The 17,902-nt window shown below is 32.6% G+C and overlaps 1 protein-coding gene across 2 annotated transcripts; it reads right to left on the reverse strand.

Moving 5' to 3' along the window:
* Nucleotides 1–7,443: 7,443 nt before the first annotated feature.
* Nucleotides 7,444–15,373, reverse strand: LOC131594971 (sterol 3-beta-glucosyltransferase UGT80A2). Of its 2 annotated transcripts, XM_058867181.1 has the most exons (15): nt 15,213–15,373; nt 14,872–14,943; nt 14,710–14,803; nt 14,481–14,617; nt 14,105–14,175; nt 13,791–13,872; nt 13,519–13,620; nt 13,248–13,303; nt 12,775–12,809; nt 11,843–12,047; nt 11,550–11,759; nt 11,386–11,445; nt 11,224–11,263; nt 7,808–8,029; nt 7,444–7,716 (listed from the first exon to the last, which is right to left on the reverse strand). In XM_058867181.1, exons 1-15 carry the CDS (start codon nt 15,279–15,281, stop codon nt 7,663–7,665), a joined length of 1,509 nt encoding a protein of 502 aa, XP_058723164.1. In that variant the 5' UTR covers nt 15,282–15,373; the 3' UTR covers nt 7,444–7,662. The 2 variants fall into 2 exon arrangements, with proteins under 2 accessions (XP_058723164.1, XP_058723166.1); XM_058867183.1 differs by lacking the exon at nt 7,444–7,716 and having other exon boundaries at nt 7,894–8,029; nt 11,210–11,263.
* Nucleotides 15,374–17,902: the final 2,529 nt, after the last annotated feature.

Below are 17,902 nucleotides of genomic sequence, written 5' to 3' on the forward strand. Positions count from 1 at the left end.
CCCTGAGTTTAATAATTAGAAGATTGAGTTTAAATACTTCCCTGATTTTGTGTCCTTGAAAGAAGTTTATAAATCCATAAGTTTCTTGTTCTTTAATAAATGATTTAACAAACATGTTAAATAGAAATGTTTGAGGCCTTAGTCCAGGTAAACTGCTATGAATTCAAAATATTCTACGTTCTCCCCCTTTTGTCAATAATAAAAAAAATGCAATCAGAATAAAAACAAACTTCATTCATAAAGGAATTACAAAGGAACCGAGCCAAAAAAATTACACACAAAAAGGAATTACAACTAAAAAGAAAAGGCTTCATAGCACTCATAGAGGAGAACATCATCATGGTTCGGAAATTCTGTGTTTCATAGAATATTGACTACTCCAGCAGATTCAAACAGAGCAGATAAAATTCTTCCATAAGGAATGTGGAAGTTCTGACCGCTTCTGAAGACCAAGAGAGATTCCCTCAGATGACTAGAGATAATGGCATGGAGTTTCATCGGGCGTCCTTTTTCAAGTCGATGAATGAGAAAACGATCCCTAGAAGACAAAATTCTATGAAAGTTTCCTCGGGGATTCAAGTTGGAGAGAGAAAATCGTAACAAGACTTGTTTAGAAGGAGAAAGAAATTTTGTATCATTGAAAACACGTCTGGAAGTTTTGCTCAAATCATTTGGAATGGAAAATGCATTCCAGTAATCAAAGGTGGTGAGACATGCACCAGTTGGTTTGGAAGGACAGCCAAAGGTTTCATCAATGTATGATTCAATGATGGTAAAAGGAATGCCATGGTTGATGGATGAGATGCTGAGGTTGTCATTGCTGACAGAAGCACATATCCAGAAGTTTTTCACCAGATTGGTGAAGATAGGACCACGAAGGATGGCAATATAACCATTCCATCCTTGTTTTTCTAAGCAAGCCATGAAGGGGTCATGACTTTTTGCAAGCCATAAGTATTTTTCTTTGATGATGGTAAGAGCAGGTTGGGAATCCATGGCGGAGAAGAGAAGATTAAGGAGCGGTAAAGGATTAGGTTAAAGGAATGATTAAGGATTAACAAGGAGACGAATATATATATATATATATAAAAGGAGGAAAAAGAAGAAGAAAAAGATATAGAATTTGATGCAATTAATGTCAGGATTTGCATGAGTTCATTTAATGATGAAAAAAATTGGAAACACGCAAGGGAAATAGCATAATGATTAGTGATATTAGGGGAAGCGTAAAAGATTTTAAACAACAGTTATCGATGTGACTCGAGCCTCAATATAGCAACTCAACTGTCTAAACCATTCAGATTCTGACCACGTGTTCAGCCTCTGAAGGGATTTGGTAACTTGAGTTGACAACTACTTGATATGGTGAATTGCCTAAAATAAGCTTAGAAAATCCATATCTTCTGGCTTATAAATGTAAATGATCAGAAGTTCACAAAAGAGGCGACAACCGACAGAGCACAAATATATAGATTTTATCTTTCATTCTGGACATAATTTCATACTGATATTCTTCATAATGAAATTAAACCTATCTTCAGCAAGGGACTTTGTAAATATATCATCCCATTGGTGGTCTGTATCGATAAATTTTAAAGAGAGGATCCCCTTCTGAGTATATTCCCTAATGAAATGATGTTTTATTTCTATATGTTTAGCTCTGGAATGCAAAATATGGTTCTTAGAAAGACAAATAGCAGAAGTATTATCACAGAGGATAGGAATGTTACTCTCATATATATTAAAATCTTCAAGATGATTCTTCATCCAAAGCATCTGAGTACTGCACCCAGCTGCGGATATGTATTCAACTTCAGCATTTGATAGTGTAATAGTAGATTGTTTTTTGCTGGACCATGAGATTAAATTTTCTCTAAGAAACTGGCAGCTTTCAGAAGTACTTTTTCTTTATATTCTGTCCCCAGCAAAGTCAGCTTTGCAGTAACCTACTAATTTGTAATCTTTGGATTTTCTATAAAATAAACCAAGATTAGTAGTACCTTTCAAATACTTGAAAATTCGCTTAACAGCTGTTAAGTGAGATTCTCTAGGATCTAATTGGAATATAGCACATAAGCAGACACTGTAGAGAATATATGGTCGTGATGCAGTTAAATATAAAAGAGAGCCAATCATACCTCTGTAGAACTTCTGTTCTACTTTCTTACTTACATCTTCTTTTTCAAGGATGCATGTAGGATGCATGGGGGGGTTTTGATGGTTTACTTTTATACATATCAAATTTCTTCAGAAGTTCTTTAACATACTTAGTTTGGTGTATGTAGGTTCCTTCTGAAGTTTGATTAATTTGAATTCCTAGAAAGAACTTGAGTTCGCCTATCATGCTCATTTCAAATTCTATCTGTATATTCTTAGCAAATTCTTTGCCCAAGGAGGCTTTAATAGATCCAAAGATAATATCATTAACATAGATTTGAAAAGTCAGAATATCATTTTTAAATGACTTGCAGAATAAGGTAGTGTCCACCTTCCCTCTGGTAAAGCCATTTTCTAAAAGGAAGCTGCTTAGTCTTTCATACTAAGCTCTAGGAGCTTGTTTTAGACCATATAGCAAATTTTTTTGAGTTTGTAAACAAACTCTGGATGTTTTGAATCTTCAAAACCAGGGGGTTGGTGCACATAGACCTCTTCATCAATGTAGCCATTTAGAAATGCACTTTTGACATCTATTTGATATAGAGTTATGTCATTATTGACAGCAAATGAAATTAAGAGTCTGATAGATTCTAACCTGGAGACTGGCCCAAAGGTTTCTGTATAGTCTATCCCTTCTTGCTGACTATAACCTTGTGCGACCAGTCGTGCTTTGTTTTTGACTACTTCTCCTTGTTCATTCAGTTTGTTTCTAAAGACCCATTTTGTTCCGATAATGTTGAAGCCTTTTGGTTTAGGAACTAAATCCCACACATTATTTCTAGTGAATTGATTTAGTTCATCTTGCATAGCAAGTATCCAATCATTATCCAGTAGAGCTTCGTTTATGGACGTTGGTTCAATCAGAGATACTAATCCCATGAGAGATTCTTCAGTGTTTTTGAATGAGGATCTTGTTCTGATTGGGTCGTCAACCTTTCCCAAAATTTTGTCCTTAGGATGTGCTAAGATGCTTCTGGAGTGTTTCTTCTGAGTGGGTTATTCACAAGTTGATGGAGGTGATATTCCATCTTCTTCTATAACTTGATGAACTTCTATTCTTTTATTATCATAAGTTCTACCTTCAGTACCTGCAATGTCAACTTCTATATCTGCAAGAGATTCACATTGCTTTGACTTTTGAGAGCCAAGCTTATCATCAAACCTTATATTTATAGATTCTTCCATAATAAGTGTTTCAGTGTTATATATCCTGTAACCTTTTGAGCGTTCAGAATATCCTAACATTAAACATTTTTGTGCCTTAGAATCAAACTTGTTCAAATGATCTTTAGTGTTTAGTGTAAAACACGTACAACCAAATGGATGAAAGTAACAGATTAGAGATGTTGGGTTTCCTATTCTTCCACAATTCATAGGGAGTATTATCTAGAATAGGTCTTATAGAGATTCTATTTTGAATGTAGCACGTTGTGTTAACTGCTTCTGCCCAGAAGTGTTTAGCCATGTTGGTCTCGTTGATCATGGTTTTGGTCATTTCTTGTAGAGTTCTATTCTTGCATTCTACAACTCCGTTTTGTTAAGGAGTTCTAGGGTAGGAGAAATAATGAGAAATGCCTTGTTCATTGAAGAGTTTTTCAAATCGATGATTTTCAAACTCTCCACCATGATCACTTCTGACTTTAACAATTCTAAACTCTTTTTCATTTTGAACTTAGTTGTAGAAGTTTGAGAACACAGTGTGTGACTCATCCTTATGTCTTAAGAACTTTACCCATGTTCATCTACTATAGTCATCTACGATCACTAATCCATACTTCTTTCCGCTGATTGAAGAAGTTTTTACTGGTTCAAACAGATCTATATGAAGAAGTTCTAATAGTCTAAAGGTAGAGACAACATATTTAGATTTAAAAAGAGGTTTTGCAATTTTGTCTTTCTGACATGCTTCACACAGAGCATCTGAGCTGAACTTCAGGTTAGGAAGTCCTCTGACCAGATTGAGTTTGTTAATTTGAGATATCCTTCTCATACTAACATGCCCTAATCTTCTATGTCAGACCCATTGCTCATCGTTAACAGACATTAGACATTTTACATTGTGACTTTTCAGTTTAGAGAGTTTTATCTTGTAAATGTTGTCTTTCCTTTTTCCATTAAATAGAATAGTTCCATCTTATGTGTTTACAAATATGCTTCTAATAAGCTGTATCACAACTGTGATGTATACACGATGTTTAATAACAATGCACAAAAAGTAATAAGAGAATGAATAGAAATTTGAGAGCCTTTTTTGAGATAGCTTGTGCATGAGTATTCTCTTTTTTAACTTCAGTAGTGTCTTCAATATATAGTGAAGCTTTTGAACCGTTTGAGAGACACACTTTTCACTTTTGGAATGTTGAAATAATATAATTTAAGACCTTCCCAAAGATAGAGACTCTTTCCATAAAATTGATGATCCAGACGTTAATAGAATATCTTGAATTTAATGACTTATAACGGAACTAAGTATCAGAATATAATGTATCAGAGCATTACGTTAGCGTTTGGTGCAAGAAGCGTTTTCCTTATCAGAGCTTTATCAGAACTTCTGCTTCTGAGAAATCACAATCAGAACCCAAGCAATCGACAGCCTTACTACTTCGATCTTGGAGAGCTTGTTGTAGTGACTTTCAGAACATGATCTTCTTAGAACGGAGATCAAGTGGCAAATACTTCTTGTTGTTGTAGACTTCCTTCAAAGTCATCAGAACTTCTTGTTCTTATAACCTTCCTTCATAGATTAGATCTTCTTATTCTTGTAAACCTCTCTCTTGATGAAGCCTCCTGATTCTGAGAGACTAAAGTTCAGACTTTCTTCTTCTTATAAGCTTCCTTCAATGCAGCCTTCTGCTTCGTTTTCTGCTTCATAACTTCTGAAACACAAATAACCGATTAGGGAGCATATATGTTCTTATTATAAATATGTGTTTGTTATCGTCAAAACTATTTCAAGGATGTAGAACCAAACTTTTTTCTAACAATTAGAGACCGTGCAGTTGAGGCTATGTTCCCTACATAGTATGTGGATGGGTAATTGGAGTGGTACCTTACTATATCACACCATGCATCATCCTGCTTGGGTAGCATGGAAATGATGTTAGATCTTCTCATGTTGGGGGACCTTCTGATGACATGTCGCCGCCTCCATGGTGCGGATTACACTTAGTGTCTACAGATGATAGCAGTCATTATGGATAAGCTCATGGATTTAATAAACCCAAATGGTGAGGTTTATAATTTGGCATCGCAGGCAGCACACTTAGCCCGTGGAGACCTATTTAGACCTTATTATCATTTTGTATTAGTAGTATTACTCAAACATTTGCGCAACACATTTTGTTATATAACGTTTTGGCACTTTCATTATTCATAACTTAACATTTGACAAACAGTTACATAACTTAGATAGACAATTACATAACAAAACAATAATAAATAAGAAAACTCAAACGTTATCAAATGATTCTGAATGTTTCAACATCTTGATTATGTTGTCTACGAATCTAGAAATTGTCACATCAATTCAAATGATCCCTTAATTAGCCTATGGTATTTCATTGTTCCATTAGTATCAGTCTATGGTGCAAGAAAATCGATCTTACTCTCATTTCTGTTTTTAGTTTGTGGCAACATATCATTCAATTTAGATATCAGAAGAGCGAGACATGCCATGTCCTCTAAAAGTCCAAACTCAACAAGAGCTTTCAACCCGTTGAAGTACACTTCGACTTTAAACAAATAGTGACATCACATGATCGTTATTTATTCTTTCTAGACCACACAAAACAGTAGGTGCAATCACAGTTGTACAAAACTATCGACAAAATCCCAACCGAACATTTTTAAATTAACGGTATACCATATTTTTTATATACACTATCGGATTTTTTTATTTCTACTGAATAGTTCGCTTGTTCTACCAGATTTTTTGTTCTGACTTTTTGATAAAATTTTGACACGAATATTATGGAAAATCAGGGGGTGCCAAGTCAAACTAAGGGTTCCAAGATAAATCCTCAAAAGGTACACAAGATTGGAGAATGAATAAAACATAAACAATACTAAATTATGTTTTTTTTTTAATTGTCGTTTTTAAAGTTTAAAGCAGTGTTGATGATAGTTGTCAAAATTACCCTTAATTATTTATTATAGAGAGAAAAAAAGTAAGTTAAGAAAATAAAAAATTAAGGGTATTATAGATAAAAGAAAAGTTATTGCTTGAAAAGTAACAATCATTAACTTTATTGGTACTCCCTCTGTCTCATAATAAGTGTGTCATTTGCATTTTTTCTATGTCTCAAAATAAATATCTCTTTTGAATGTCAATACAACATACTGTATTTTTTTCTACTACTATACCCTTATTTATTAACTTTCACGCTCTTCAACTACTCCACTATCTTAAATAAATAAGAGTATTTAGTAAATTACATTAATTTTATCATTAAAACCAGCACATCTAATATTTTTTTAAAACCGTGCAGAGTTGAAATAAGACACTTATTATGAGACGGATGAAGTATGTAAAAAGTCAAAAATGACACTTAAAAAGAGTAAGTGACGAGTATCTCTTGTATAAAAAAAATTTCAAGAATATGTCAATCTTAAAAAAGCTGATGAACTGTATAAATGAAATTTCAAAATTGTCTTCACTATTGAAAGAATTGTATAGATCCCCAACTCCAAGGTCAAACAAATTCATTTTACTCAAAGATTTCACAAGGATGAGACATGAATCGAAAACAATCGGAATCGCAATAATTGCAAAACCGGATCCTAAGAATCTCAAGACAAAAGCAAAACGAATTTGACATATCAGAAAAAGCAAGCAAAATCACAAACAAAAATTAACAAGAATCATACTTTTAACTCATCAATTACAATGAACTTAAAGGTAGAAACTAGAAGGAAAAAAATATAAACTAGATCCAAACACGTAAACAAAGTCAAAATCGATACTAGATTCAAATCTGAAATCAAAAAAATGTAGCAGAAAAATTCTTTAAAGTAGATACCATTTTCTATTTATACACCCTGCTGAATAACAACTTATAACTAAATTTATATCTCCAATAAAATACAAAAATATTATATATCAATTTAAAGATGATAATTTGTATATTAATGAAATTGTAGTTTTTATAGGTATTTTAGGATGAATAGTATAACTAATTAGAATTTGTTCTAACATGAATGTAGAAGTGAATATATGTAACTTAACTCTTGTGCATATTCTCACCCTCTTTATGTCTAAATTCGGTTGGAAAATTCTTACACTATCTCTAGCATTCATCTCCTTTTGATTCTTCTCACGCAAAAACATCACAAAATACACCCAAATTTGTACAATGTAAACATGCAACATGATAGCTACACTTAAACAGAATGAATGCGCGCACAATCATTTCCGAAACGTTTAATATACACATTCACAATGAATTTGACTTAAGGGGAAAAAACGTAGGAGTGAATTTTTCGAACATGTTGATTGCTTTGAATATCTCAATTCAAACTCAGCTCTTCCTTGAGGTACTTAATTGCTTCAGATACACCATCCTGCAAGTTGAAGGGTTGTGTATGAGATAAAACGTAGTATAATCACTCACATCTAAATAAAATAACCATGTAGTTTAAGAATGGTTATTACCTCAAGAATTATTTTTTCAGCAATTTCTACAGCCCGTGTTTTCACTCTCGACGATAATGCATCATGTATTGCAAGTGATAGTACATGTGCAGCTTCCTGGATACTTCTGTCATCGTTTTTATCAGGAAGCAAATGATTTCTACTGAGCGGTTCAGGTGAAACACCGAGCCAATGCATTCTTTCGGCCCAATAAAACTGATCTAGCACAAAAGGGCACACTACCTGCAAGTTTGCAAAAAGACACATTCAAAAAGCGGTGACAGAATTTTACTCAGTTGGAAAAGTTAAGGCAGGCTAAAAGTTAGTCCCTATAAAATACTAATTTTTGAAACTGGAACAAATATAGATTTGAACTGCTTGGGAGGTTAATCTTGAGCCTTATCAATTTATTACCGTTGGAAGTAGCGGAATTAGTGAAATATTTAGTGCTTACTAAATACTCCCTCCATCACATAATGAGTGACTCGACCCACCATTTCACACAGATTAAGAAAAGTGTATAAAAGTAAGAGAGAGAATAATGTTTTTTACTTTAGTACCCTTTATTGGAAATGATGAAATTTTTATTCATTAGAGGATAGAATTGGAAAAAGTATATTGGAAATTGAAATAAGTCTATTTTATTCCAAATAGGGCACTCATTGTGGGACAGAGGGAGTATGGAATAATCTAAAGATGGAAAGTGCAAATATTAATGCAAATTTTTCATTTGCATCCTCCAATAGAAAAAATCATTTTTCCCATTGAACTTTTCAATTTCATATTTGCCGACCTTGACCGATCCACTAGAAAAAGTCATTTCTGGCTCTGATGCCAATTGTTGGTAGCAGCGGAAAAATAGACTTCTAATAGAATAATATAAATAGGCCTCACTAAAGTTGAACACGAAATAGCGTAGCTAGAATAATAAACTTGTATGAAGAAATAAAATATCTAAAAAAAACTGAAGTTATGATTAATAAACTCACTTTGTTACACTCTATTTGTTTTTGTTGTGATATATAAACTACTAAACTTCTGAATAATTTATAGTAACGTACATACTAAAAATTGAGTGAACAATACTTCAAACAATTGTAAACCTCTCTTGGAATCTCTTTCCTATTATTATTCTTATTCCAGAGTAAACTTTCCTTTGCATTATTCTTTGCACTTTCCACCTTTAGATTATTCCATATTTAGTAACCACAAAATATTTCACTTATTCTCACAATAGCAATAGTATTATAATCAATATTCCTTAATGATAGGGATAAGAATACGAACCTATATCTACCTAATTACTAAACAATCACAACTATATACACATAGGGTCTGTTTGGTAAAAATAGCGTTTGACTGATAAGCTAGCGGATAGGTTATAGCTGATGGTTGATGACTGATAGCTTATAGCTTATGGTTGATGGTTGAGATTGATAATTGATAAGCTAATTGAAGTCTTTGGTAAAATTAGCGGTTCAAGTAACTTATAAATGTAAAATGTCAAAAGATATTTAATATATAATTATTTAATTTGAAATTAAAATAAATTATAAAGGATAAAAATGAGTTTATGATAAAATAATAAAGATAAAAAAGGAAAAAAAAATAATAAGCTATAAGCTAAAACACTATTTGAAATAGCGTCTAGAATATAAGCTATAAGCTAGTAAAATAAGCTATAAGCTAGTGATGAAAAGACCGTTATCAAATAAGTCTAAATTGTCATATGAGCTTGTAAGTTATAAGCTATAAGACATAAGCTCAAAATTATGCCTTACCAAACAGAGCCATAATATAAACAATAATATAAACAAAGGAAAGCAGATTCAGAGAAAGTATCTCAACACTCTCCCTCTTGCTGGTGCATTTATATCATGCATTAAGCTTGCAAAACTTAACTTATATTGTTTTCTGAGATATCATCGAGTTTTCTGCGACTGAAAATATAGAACTGGACGGTTATCACAAATAAGACTCACTGACTCAGACTTGCAAAATAAGTTCACATGTAGTGAAAGTAATAGCTCGATACCAGTCTCTTCTTGAATTTCGAAGAAAAAAGATTCCCTACCACAACAAAATAACCAAATGTTGAACAAAGATCTCTAGGACATTCAATCAAACTTTAATCAGTATATGCAACAACATGAGTGTGAGTCCTGTTCTAATAAACTAACCCTCAAGATTCGCATCACTACGTCCCAATGAGTGTCACAAGAAAAAGCAAGGAATTGACTCGTGACACTAACAACAAAGGATGTGTCAGGTCTAGTCATATATTAAGGTAGTTCAGCATCCCTGCCAACCTTCGACATGTAGACATTGTCGGCAAAATCAACATGTAAGAAAGCATTTTTTAATACAATTGTGCATAGCTACCATAGATAAGAAAAACGGGACTAGACCATCTTTGCAAATAGAGATAAAGAGGCATCGTAGTCTAGACAAAAAATACAAGGTGCACTTGATAGGATGAGCCTTCAATTTATCAAGACCTTGAGCAAGATTACGAACAAAACAAGTAGAACCAAAGACATGGGGAGAGACTTTGAGGAGAGGCTAATCAGGTAATAAAGAATGAGGTACTTTGTTTTCTAGATACTAAGACAACAATGCGAGAATTCTTGTAATGGTGACCTTGACTTAAGAAGGTAGACCAAACATGTTTCTGCAACTTCAAACGAGAGCAACTGGCAACTATTTTCTTCAACTCGTTTAAATTTGAATAACCCAGACAGCGATGAATTATATTTGAAGAATATATAGTAGTGCAAACAACAGATGTTATAAACTGAAAATAGTCGAGACCAACTGAACAGGACAAGCGGTGTGGAAACAAAGTCGCAAACGGTGGCGCGTTGACCTCATGCACTGTAAAGGTCAAGAGGCTGTGTAACCGTGAGGCAGGCTCTTTGCCGGTGTTCTTTGAATGGATGCAGGTCAGTAAGCGGCCTTTCTATCAATGGGGGTTTCGACGGCGAAAATTGTCGGGGAAAGACTAGCAGAAAAAAGAAAACTAGGGTTATCAGCCCTCAGGATGTGAACTCTTATACCAACTTGAAATTTATTCCATTTGAATGGATGCAGGTCAGTAAGCGGCACTTCTTTCAATGGGGGTTTCGACGGCGAAAGTTGTCAGGGAAAGACTAGCAGAAAAAAGAAAACTAGGGTTATCAGCCCTCAGGATGTGAACTCTGATATGTGATACCGACTTGAAATTTATTCCATTTTAGTCGTTATCTTTTACAAAAGCATGCAAAATCTTAAAGGTGAAGACTAAAACAGAGTAAAAACTTGGTAAGAACTAAACTACAAACTTCGTGATTTTATAGAAGTTAAAAACATATTTAACGTAAAAGATATTCATAGAATTAAAAGAATATTTATGCAACCATAAATAAAACCAAATAGGAGAATCACCTTCTATTACTAACCTGTGGGGTGCCTGCCTGTAATGCAGCAGCAGTAGTTCCACTGATTAGAGACAATCATTCGATACAAAAAACATCTATTAGAAAGCATATCTTTTGAATACTTCGATTCAATTTAATGATAATATCAGAACAATCAGCAGATCAAAATACAAATTCTCCTACCTTCCTCCATGGTGAATCACAGCCGCACATTTTGGGAAAAGCCAACCATATGGTACGGAACTGTATATATTATATAAAAATATATCATTCTATGATATATAAAAAGGGAGGCTAATAAACTAGCATTTGCTTTAAGTTTGTACAAGTAACTAGAGAAAACTCACCTAAAAAAACAAAACAACTGGCCATTATAAAGAGAGATACAATCTTCACTCCAACTATTCTGGTCTAATTTTGCTTCGGTAGCAATTGCGCGAACCACCGACTCTAAAGGTTCATATCCACCTGTAAAGAGAATAAATTTATAATTTGTGGTGCTCAGGACCTCCTGAAGAACACTGATAAATGAATGAGGATCTTTTAGAAAACCCATGCTGCAAGTAAAGAAGTGAAAAGAAAGGTTTAAAATCAGCTTAATGTCTTACAATATTTGACAAAAAATTGAAACAAGATGTACCTTCCAATAGCACTCAACCCAATGAAAATCGGGGTAGCCTTTAAGAAATTTTGCAACTCTAAATGACGGGGACATAAGTCATCTTTTTCATATTTATGTCCTGATGAATCATATGACAATGTTTCTCTGCATTTTGTACATGTAAACTGCCATTCAATAGGAAGGAACCAAAAACCACAAACCCGCACTCTTGATGGCCAATATGCTGTAAATGCATTCAAATGAATCAAGTGATAAAACTAATCATCTAAAATCAAGAATACTAGAGACTTTCCCTAAAACAAAATGTATACTATAGACTTGAAATGTTTGGGTTATTTGAGGGAAACGTTCTCAGAACTTTATGGTATAAAGATACACTATTCACAATTCAAATACCTAAATCCCTCAACTTTAGGGATTAATGTATACAAGACTTTGTGAAATTATGAGCTAATCAGTTCGCAGATAGAAAAAAGCCATGACTTAATTCTGCATTTTTCTATTTATAATTTGTGACATGGAGTAGAAAAGATGGTGGAAAATAGGCTTAGGTGATTTGGGCATGTAGAGAGAAGACATGTAGATTTGGTTGTAAGGAGAGGAGTCATACAACTAGAGGTAGAGGAAGACCTAAAAAAACTATAAGAGAAGCTATTAAAAAAGATCTCGATATTAACGAATTGGATAGAAACATGGTCTTGGAATTGAACATTATAGCAGAATTTGATTCATGTAGCCGACCCTACTTAGTGGGATAAGGCTTGGTTGTTGTTGTAGTATGATTTGTGACTTTCCTTAAAGATGACTTCTCTAGATGTATATGTACTTGAATCTAGTCAACCACTATAAAGAGAATCTAAGCTATACATAGAAAAAGGAACATTAATTCTATTCTATATACAGCAAGGGCATATAGTAAAAGAATTTCTATCAAAGTCAAAAGAACATACCCGGACATTCGACAACTTCTTTACTAAAGCCATACCTGTTAAGTGCACAAGTCGGTGATAAAAGTAGACCTAGTATTGGATGTCAATGCAAAAGACTGTAAATTTATTTATGTGATCACAATTGTCTAAATCTAAATAAAAAAACATGCTATAGTTAAGTTGCATCAAAAAGAATTCTTTATCAAGAGTTTTAATTGATTTTACAACCAAAACAGAAGAAAAAAATGCTCAGTGACCATTTAATTGATTTTAAAACACTTAAAAAAATCATTGTAAAATACATCAAACTCAAACCATAAAATACACCAATTCCAAAATCCAAACAAATTGGATCTAGCTTGGCGCACAAATAAGGCATGAAATATTTAGCCAAAAATATCGATATAGAGCTGTTCTGTAAGTACCGTGACAGAACTTCATTGAAAAACTAACTTCATTGAAAGCAATTTTAGCATTCAGAATCCGCTACTTACATCACAAGAGGAGATTGTGGCCTATCATACCAAGTAGGAATGCCTGTAACTGGATCCTGAAATCAATAAAATAAAATAAAAAAAAGAAAAAAAAGAGTGCTCATCTGAGATCTGAGTTCCATAGAATACGAGTGCATCAAACTCCTCTTCAAACATACGTGCCTAAAGCAACTTAAATCATGTGGCACAGACATTGTTTAAAGCACAAACATGTTTCCATAAATTAATTTTATTAGATGAAGTTGGAAAAAAAAAACTTGGAAACACTAACAGTAAAGGGACATGGACTCAAATGTAAGTCATCATTTCTCCATGATCCCGAATTTTCTGTGAAAAGGGGCCACATCCAATGATCCACATCCTTCCAGCAAACCTTCAGGGAAACAATATGGTTGGAAAATTTTAATCTTTATTTTACATCATGGTTTGTCTTTTATAAAGGGAATAGTGTATGTTAAGTAGGAAAATAAACATAATTGCTTGATGCAGCGTGTTTCAAAACAAAAAATAAAAAACATTAGAACGTAGAAACTAAAGAAATACCTTACCAGCAGGAGCTTCAATAAGATATTTATACAGAAGAGGAAATTCTCTTTGGAATTGCCTTTCAAATGTTGCAGGTGCACTGCACAGTAAATCGATGATTAAAATACCGATATGTGTTCGTAAAGTAGGTTCAAAAATTGAATTCAATCATCAACTAGATGCGACAACGTAAATTCAAATGTTAGGAGAAACTGAAGAGTAATATGCTCTTGTAAGAGTGTCACTTTCTCCCCACACCACAAAATAAGCATAGTTGTATTCAAATCCATTTATAGTTGATAATGCATAAAGGAAATGAACTTGTTGAGTACCTGTATGGAACAACATAAGGTGCAGCTACAATGCAGCGGATAGAATAACATTCTGCAAGACTCCATCCTTCCTGAACAATCATGAATAAATATCTCTTCAGACACTAGATCACTTAACCATATAGCGGAATCAAATACCGTTTATGTGTGATAAGCAAGTGGATTACATACATACATACATAGCAGTTCAGGAATTCCATTAGTTCAAAAGAATATTCCACTTAGGCCCTATCTGGATAAGCAGTTTACTTATCAGCATATAGCCAATTGCTTTTCATGATAAGCGCTTATGTATAAGCTATTTCTATAATAAAAGACCCATTAGAACTATAGATTCTCATCTAATAAAAAAACGGAAATCTCTAAATCTGAGTACCAAAGCAAAGAAATTTATCACAATAAGATCGCCATCCAAGCTTGGGTCATCTCCAAATATCCTTTCAATTAGAGAAAAACATTCCCTTCTATGATTTCTGGTAATTTTCTTTTTCTGCAATAAAAACGATGCTTCCCCTGATAAAATAAAAGACCCATTAGAACTACAGATTCTCATCTAATAATAGCTCTCCACATTTTCTGAGTAGAAAGAACTAGAGAGCTCAAACCTTCAATATCATTACTCTGATCAGAAGAAAGAACCGGAGGCGATGAAACTGCGCAAAACTCAACGTTTTTTTCACCCAAGTGAGAACTTAAGCTCTGCAAGGAAAATATTTTGTTCAAGTATCTGACTAATAGCAGAACTGCAAAATTGTTGTAATGCAAACCTGGTGTGCTGAATGAGTTATTAGAATGACATTGTATTGTTTCTGATCAGTAGCAAAAGCTGCTGCTATGGCCTGAAATCAACACAATTGCACCTTTAGTATTACTCTCAAACCCTTAAATTTTCGGGGAGTCCCGATTTCAAAATTCGGACACCTGGAAAATAAATATTTGTGCATTTGGTGCGTCCGGATTTTAAAATTCAGACCGTGCAAGAGAGGCATTTTCGGAAATTAATGAAAAAAACCTACCCCTTTAACCTTGATTATTGACGGAAATTAAAATTAAAAAAAAAAAAAAAAAAAGCAGAGTAAGAAACAGAAGGAGAAGGAAAATTACATACAGCAAGAGGGTAGACATCGCCTTGAGTACCGAACGCCATGAAAACTGCTTTCGGTTTTCTTCTCTCCATTTTTCTTTTTAACACTTCTGCTTAATTCCCCTATCGATTCATTCATTAAGCACCATTTAGATTTGAGGAAAATTCTACTATTCAAAAGTGTATTCATTTATGGAAATTTTTTAGATAAATATAGAAATAAGAAATTCTTTTATAGACGTTCAATCCTAACATTTTAATTAATTAAAAAATAATAAAATATTTTCTCACTCTTTCATAACCTACTTAAGGTCAGGACAGGTCAAACTTATTTAATAAAGAGGTCTAACTTAAACTTTTTAAAAAATCTATTTTATTAAATGGGTCAGACTTAGGCTATTTAAAAAGCCTATCAAACTTATAGGTCGGTCTATGTTTTCATGTATATTAGAGATATGTTAAATAGGTTGGTTTATATATATATATATATATATATATATATATATATATATATATATATATATATATATATATATATATATATATTAGAAAAAGGCTAAATAGACTAGCATATGTATGCATATACTCCCCTCTGGTCTCATTTATAAGAAAATATTCTCTTTTTAGATACATTGAATAAATAATGTATATGGACAATATTTGTCCATATACATTATTTATTCAATGTATCTAAAAAGATAATCTTTTCTTATAAATGGGACTGGAGGTAGTATATTATAATAAAAGCTAAAGAGGTAAGCTATATAGGCCAACTTATAAGGCTTCTTAACTAATATGGATTAATTAAAAACTTTAATGAGATACAGGCTTTTAAATAGGCTTCCAGGTCAAGTCAGACGTTTAAAAAAGGTCAGGCCAAACTTAGGCCTTTTAAGTTTATCGTAGGCCAGATTCAGGCCTTCTAAAGTCTGCTATAACATAGTCAATTTTCATCCCTAATCACAATCATCCCATAAATCTAATTAAAAAATAATTATTGATTGTTTCTAAGAATATGAGTTTAAAATTATTTATATGCAAGAATTTCTCGTCATTTATTTATAAAAAAAGTATTTTCATTTAGTGTATTGATTTTTTAAAAATTTATATTTTAGAATTGAACCACTAAGGATACTCCTCTCTCTGCACGGGTAAAGTTATTTGTTAAGTTATAAAATATATTTGGATATATTTATAAATTTTGAATAAAAAATTGAAAAAAAAATAGATATTTTGAAATAAAAAATGTATTTTTAATAAAAATAATTGTTAATTATAATAAAATAAATATTTTTATGATAATTATCTATAAGATAAAAAAATTTGTTGTGGACATTGTTATAGAGAGTTATTCAATTTAATATGGTAACAAAAAGTGTATTTAGGTACACAATGTTAAAATTTCGTAAACTTATTTGGATCAATTTATTAGGTTTTTTTTGTAAGCGATAATATATTAATGGGACAACTAAGGGTTCTCCAATCTAATTACACGAAAAAATGAAATATACCTGATAAAAAGAAAAAGAGATTATCAACCAATTGGAATCACAATAAAAATAACAAAGAATCTTTGTTAAATTCGTAAAAACTAAAATTGGGTTTAGTAATCTCTCCTATAAACAACCATCTCCAAACTAAAATCTTTACATTCTAAACCGTATAATCCACATTCCATCTTTCGTTCCTAAAGCAAATACCATTCCGCACTAGCTAAATAGACCACGTTATTGTTAGCTAAACTAGTGTTTTAAAAACCAGACCGGTCATCGAACCGATGAGGGTACTGGGTCACTGGTTTATCGGTCGAACCACTGGGTCACTGGTCGAACCGCACGACCAAACCGGATTAAACCGGATAACTCAGTTGAATAGACCTGTCATTATAAAGGTATAAATCCAGTCGAACCGGATGATTCAGTCTCTAAAAAAATATAACTAGCTTTTAAATTTTTTAAAAATATCATATCATAAATTCACAATTTCATAACTTAAATTCAAATTTTAAACAAAGATATCACACATAACAAAATAGTAAAAAATTACAAAGTCAAATTGCAAACAAAGTCTAATTACAACATAATCTAAACAAAGTCTAATTACAACATAATCTAATTGAATAGTTTATAACAAAATAACTCCAATGTGTACCAAATTTAATTCAAAATAGGATCCTCCTAAAAAGAAAATCAAATAAAATTCAATATGTTTATGCTATTTAAGAAAATTTATTAGCAAAGATAACAAATAGACAATAAAGTTTTTAATTTGTCACTAACGAAAAAAACTATGCGAGAATGCTATTTAAGTAATACACTACTAAATATATTAAAAAAAAGTTAAAGAAAAAAGTTTAAAAAAATGTTAAAAAAACAGTTTAAAAAAAAGTTTTAAAAAAAACAAAGAAAACAAAAAAAAAAAGCAATTAAACCGCCGGTTTTTCCGGTTTTCACCGGTTTCTTCTGGTTTGATGGCATACCCGATTCGACTATTGAATCAGACCGGTTCCCGATTCGACCGGTCCGACCAGCCGGTCCGGTCCAGTTTTTAAAACACTGAGCTAAACAACTCTCAATTTGTCTTTCTTAACCTTCTTGCCTTTGCAAATCAAATATCAATTCTTAAAATTCGAAAAGCACTCCTCCTCTGTACCAACCGGTTCTATACCAACTGATTTACTAACCCATAAAGTTATAGCTTTCCAAATAAACTTC

This window comes from Vicia villosa, linkage group LG4 (assembly GCF_029867415.1).
Source record: "Vicia villosa cultivar HV-30 ecotype Madison, WI linkage group LG4, Vvil1.0, whole genome shotgun sequence".
NCBI classification, from domain to species: Eukaryota; Viridiplantae; Streptophyta; class Magnoliopsida; order Fabales; family Fabaceae; genus Vicia; species Vicia villosa.

Coding starts and splice junctions, on each gene's coding strand:
- LOC131594971 (XM_058867181.1), bottom strand. CDS start 15,281: ATGGAGAGAAGAAAACCGAAAGCAGTTTTCATGGCGTTCGGTACTCAA. Junction 14,804..14,871: donor TAACTCATTCAGCACACCAG/GTTTGCATTACA, acceptor TTTTCCTTGCAG/AGCTTAAGTTCTCACTTGGG. Junction 12,810..13,247: donor CCACAATCTCCTCTTGTGAT/GTAAGTAGCGGA, acceptor TGCACTTAACAG/GTATGGCTTTAGTAAAGAAG.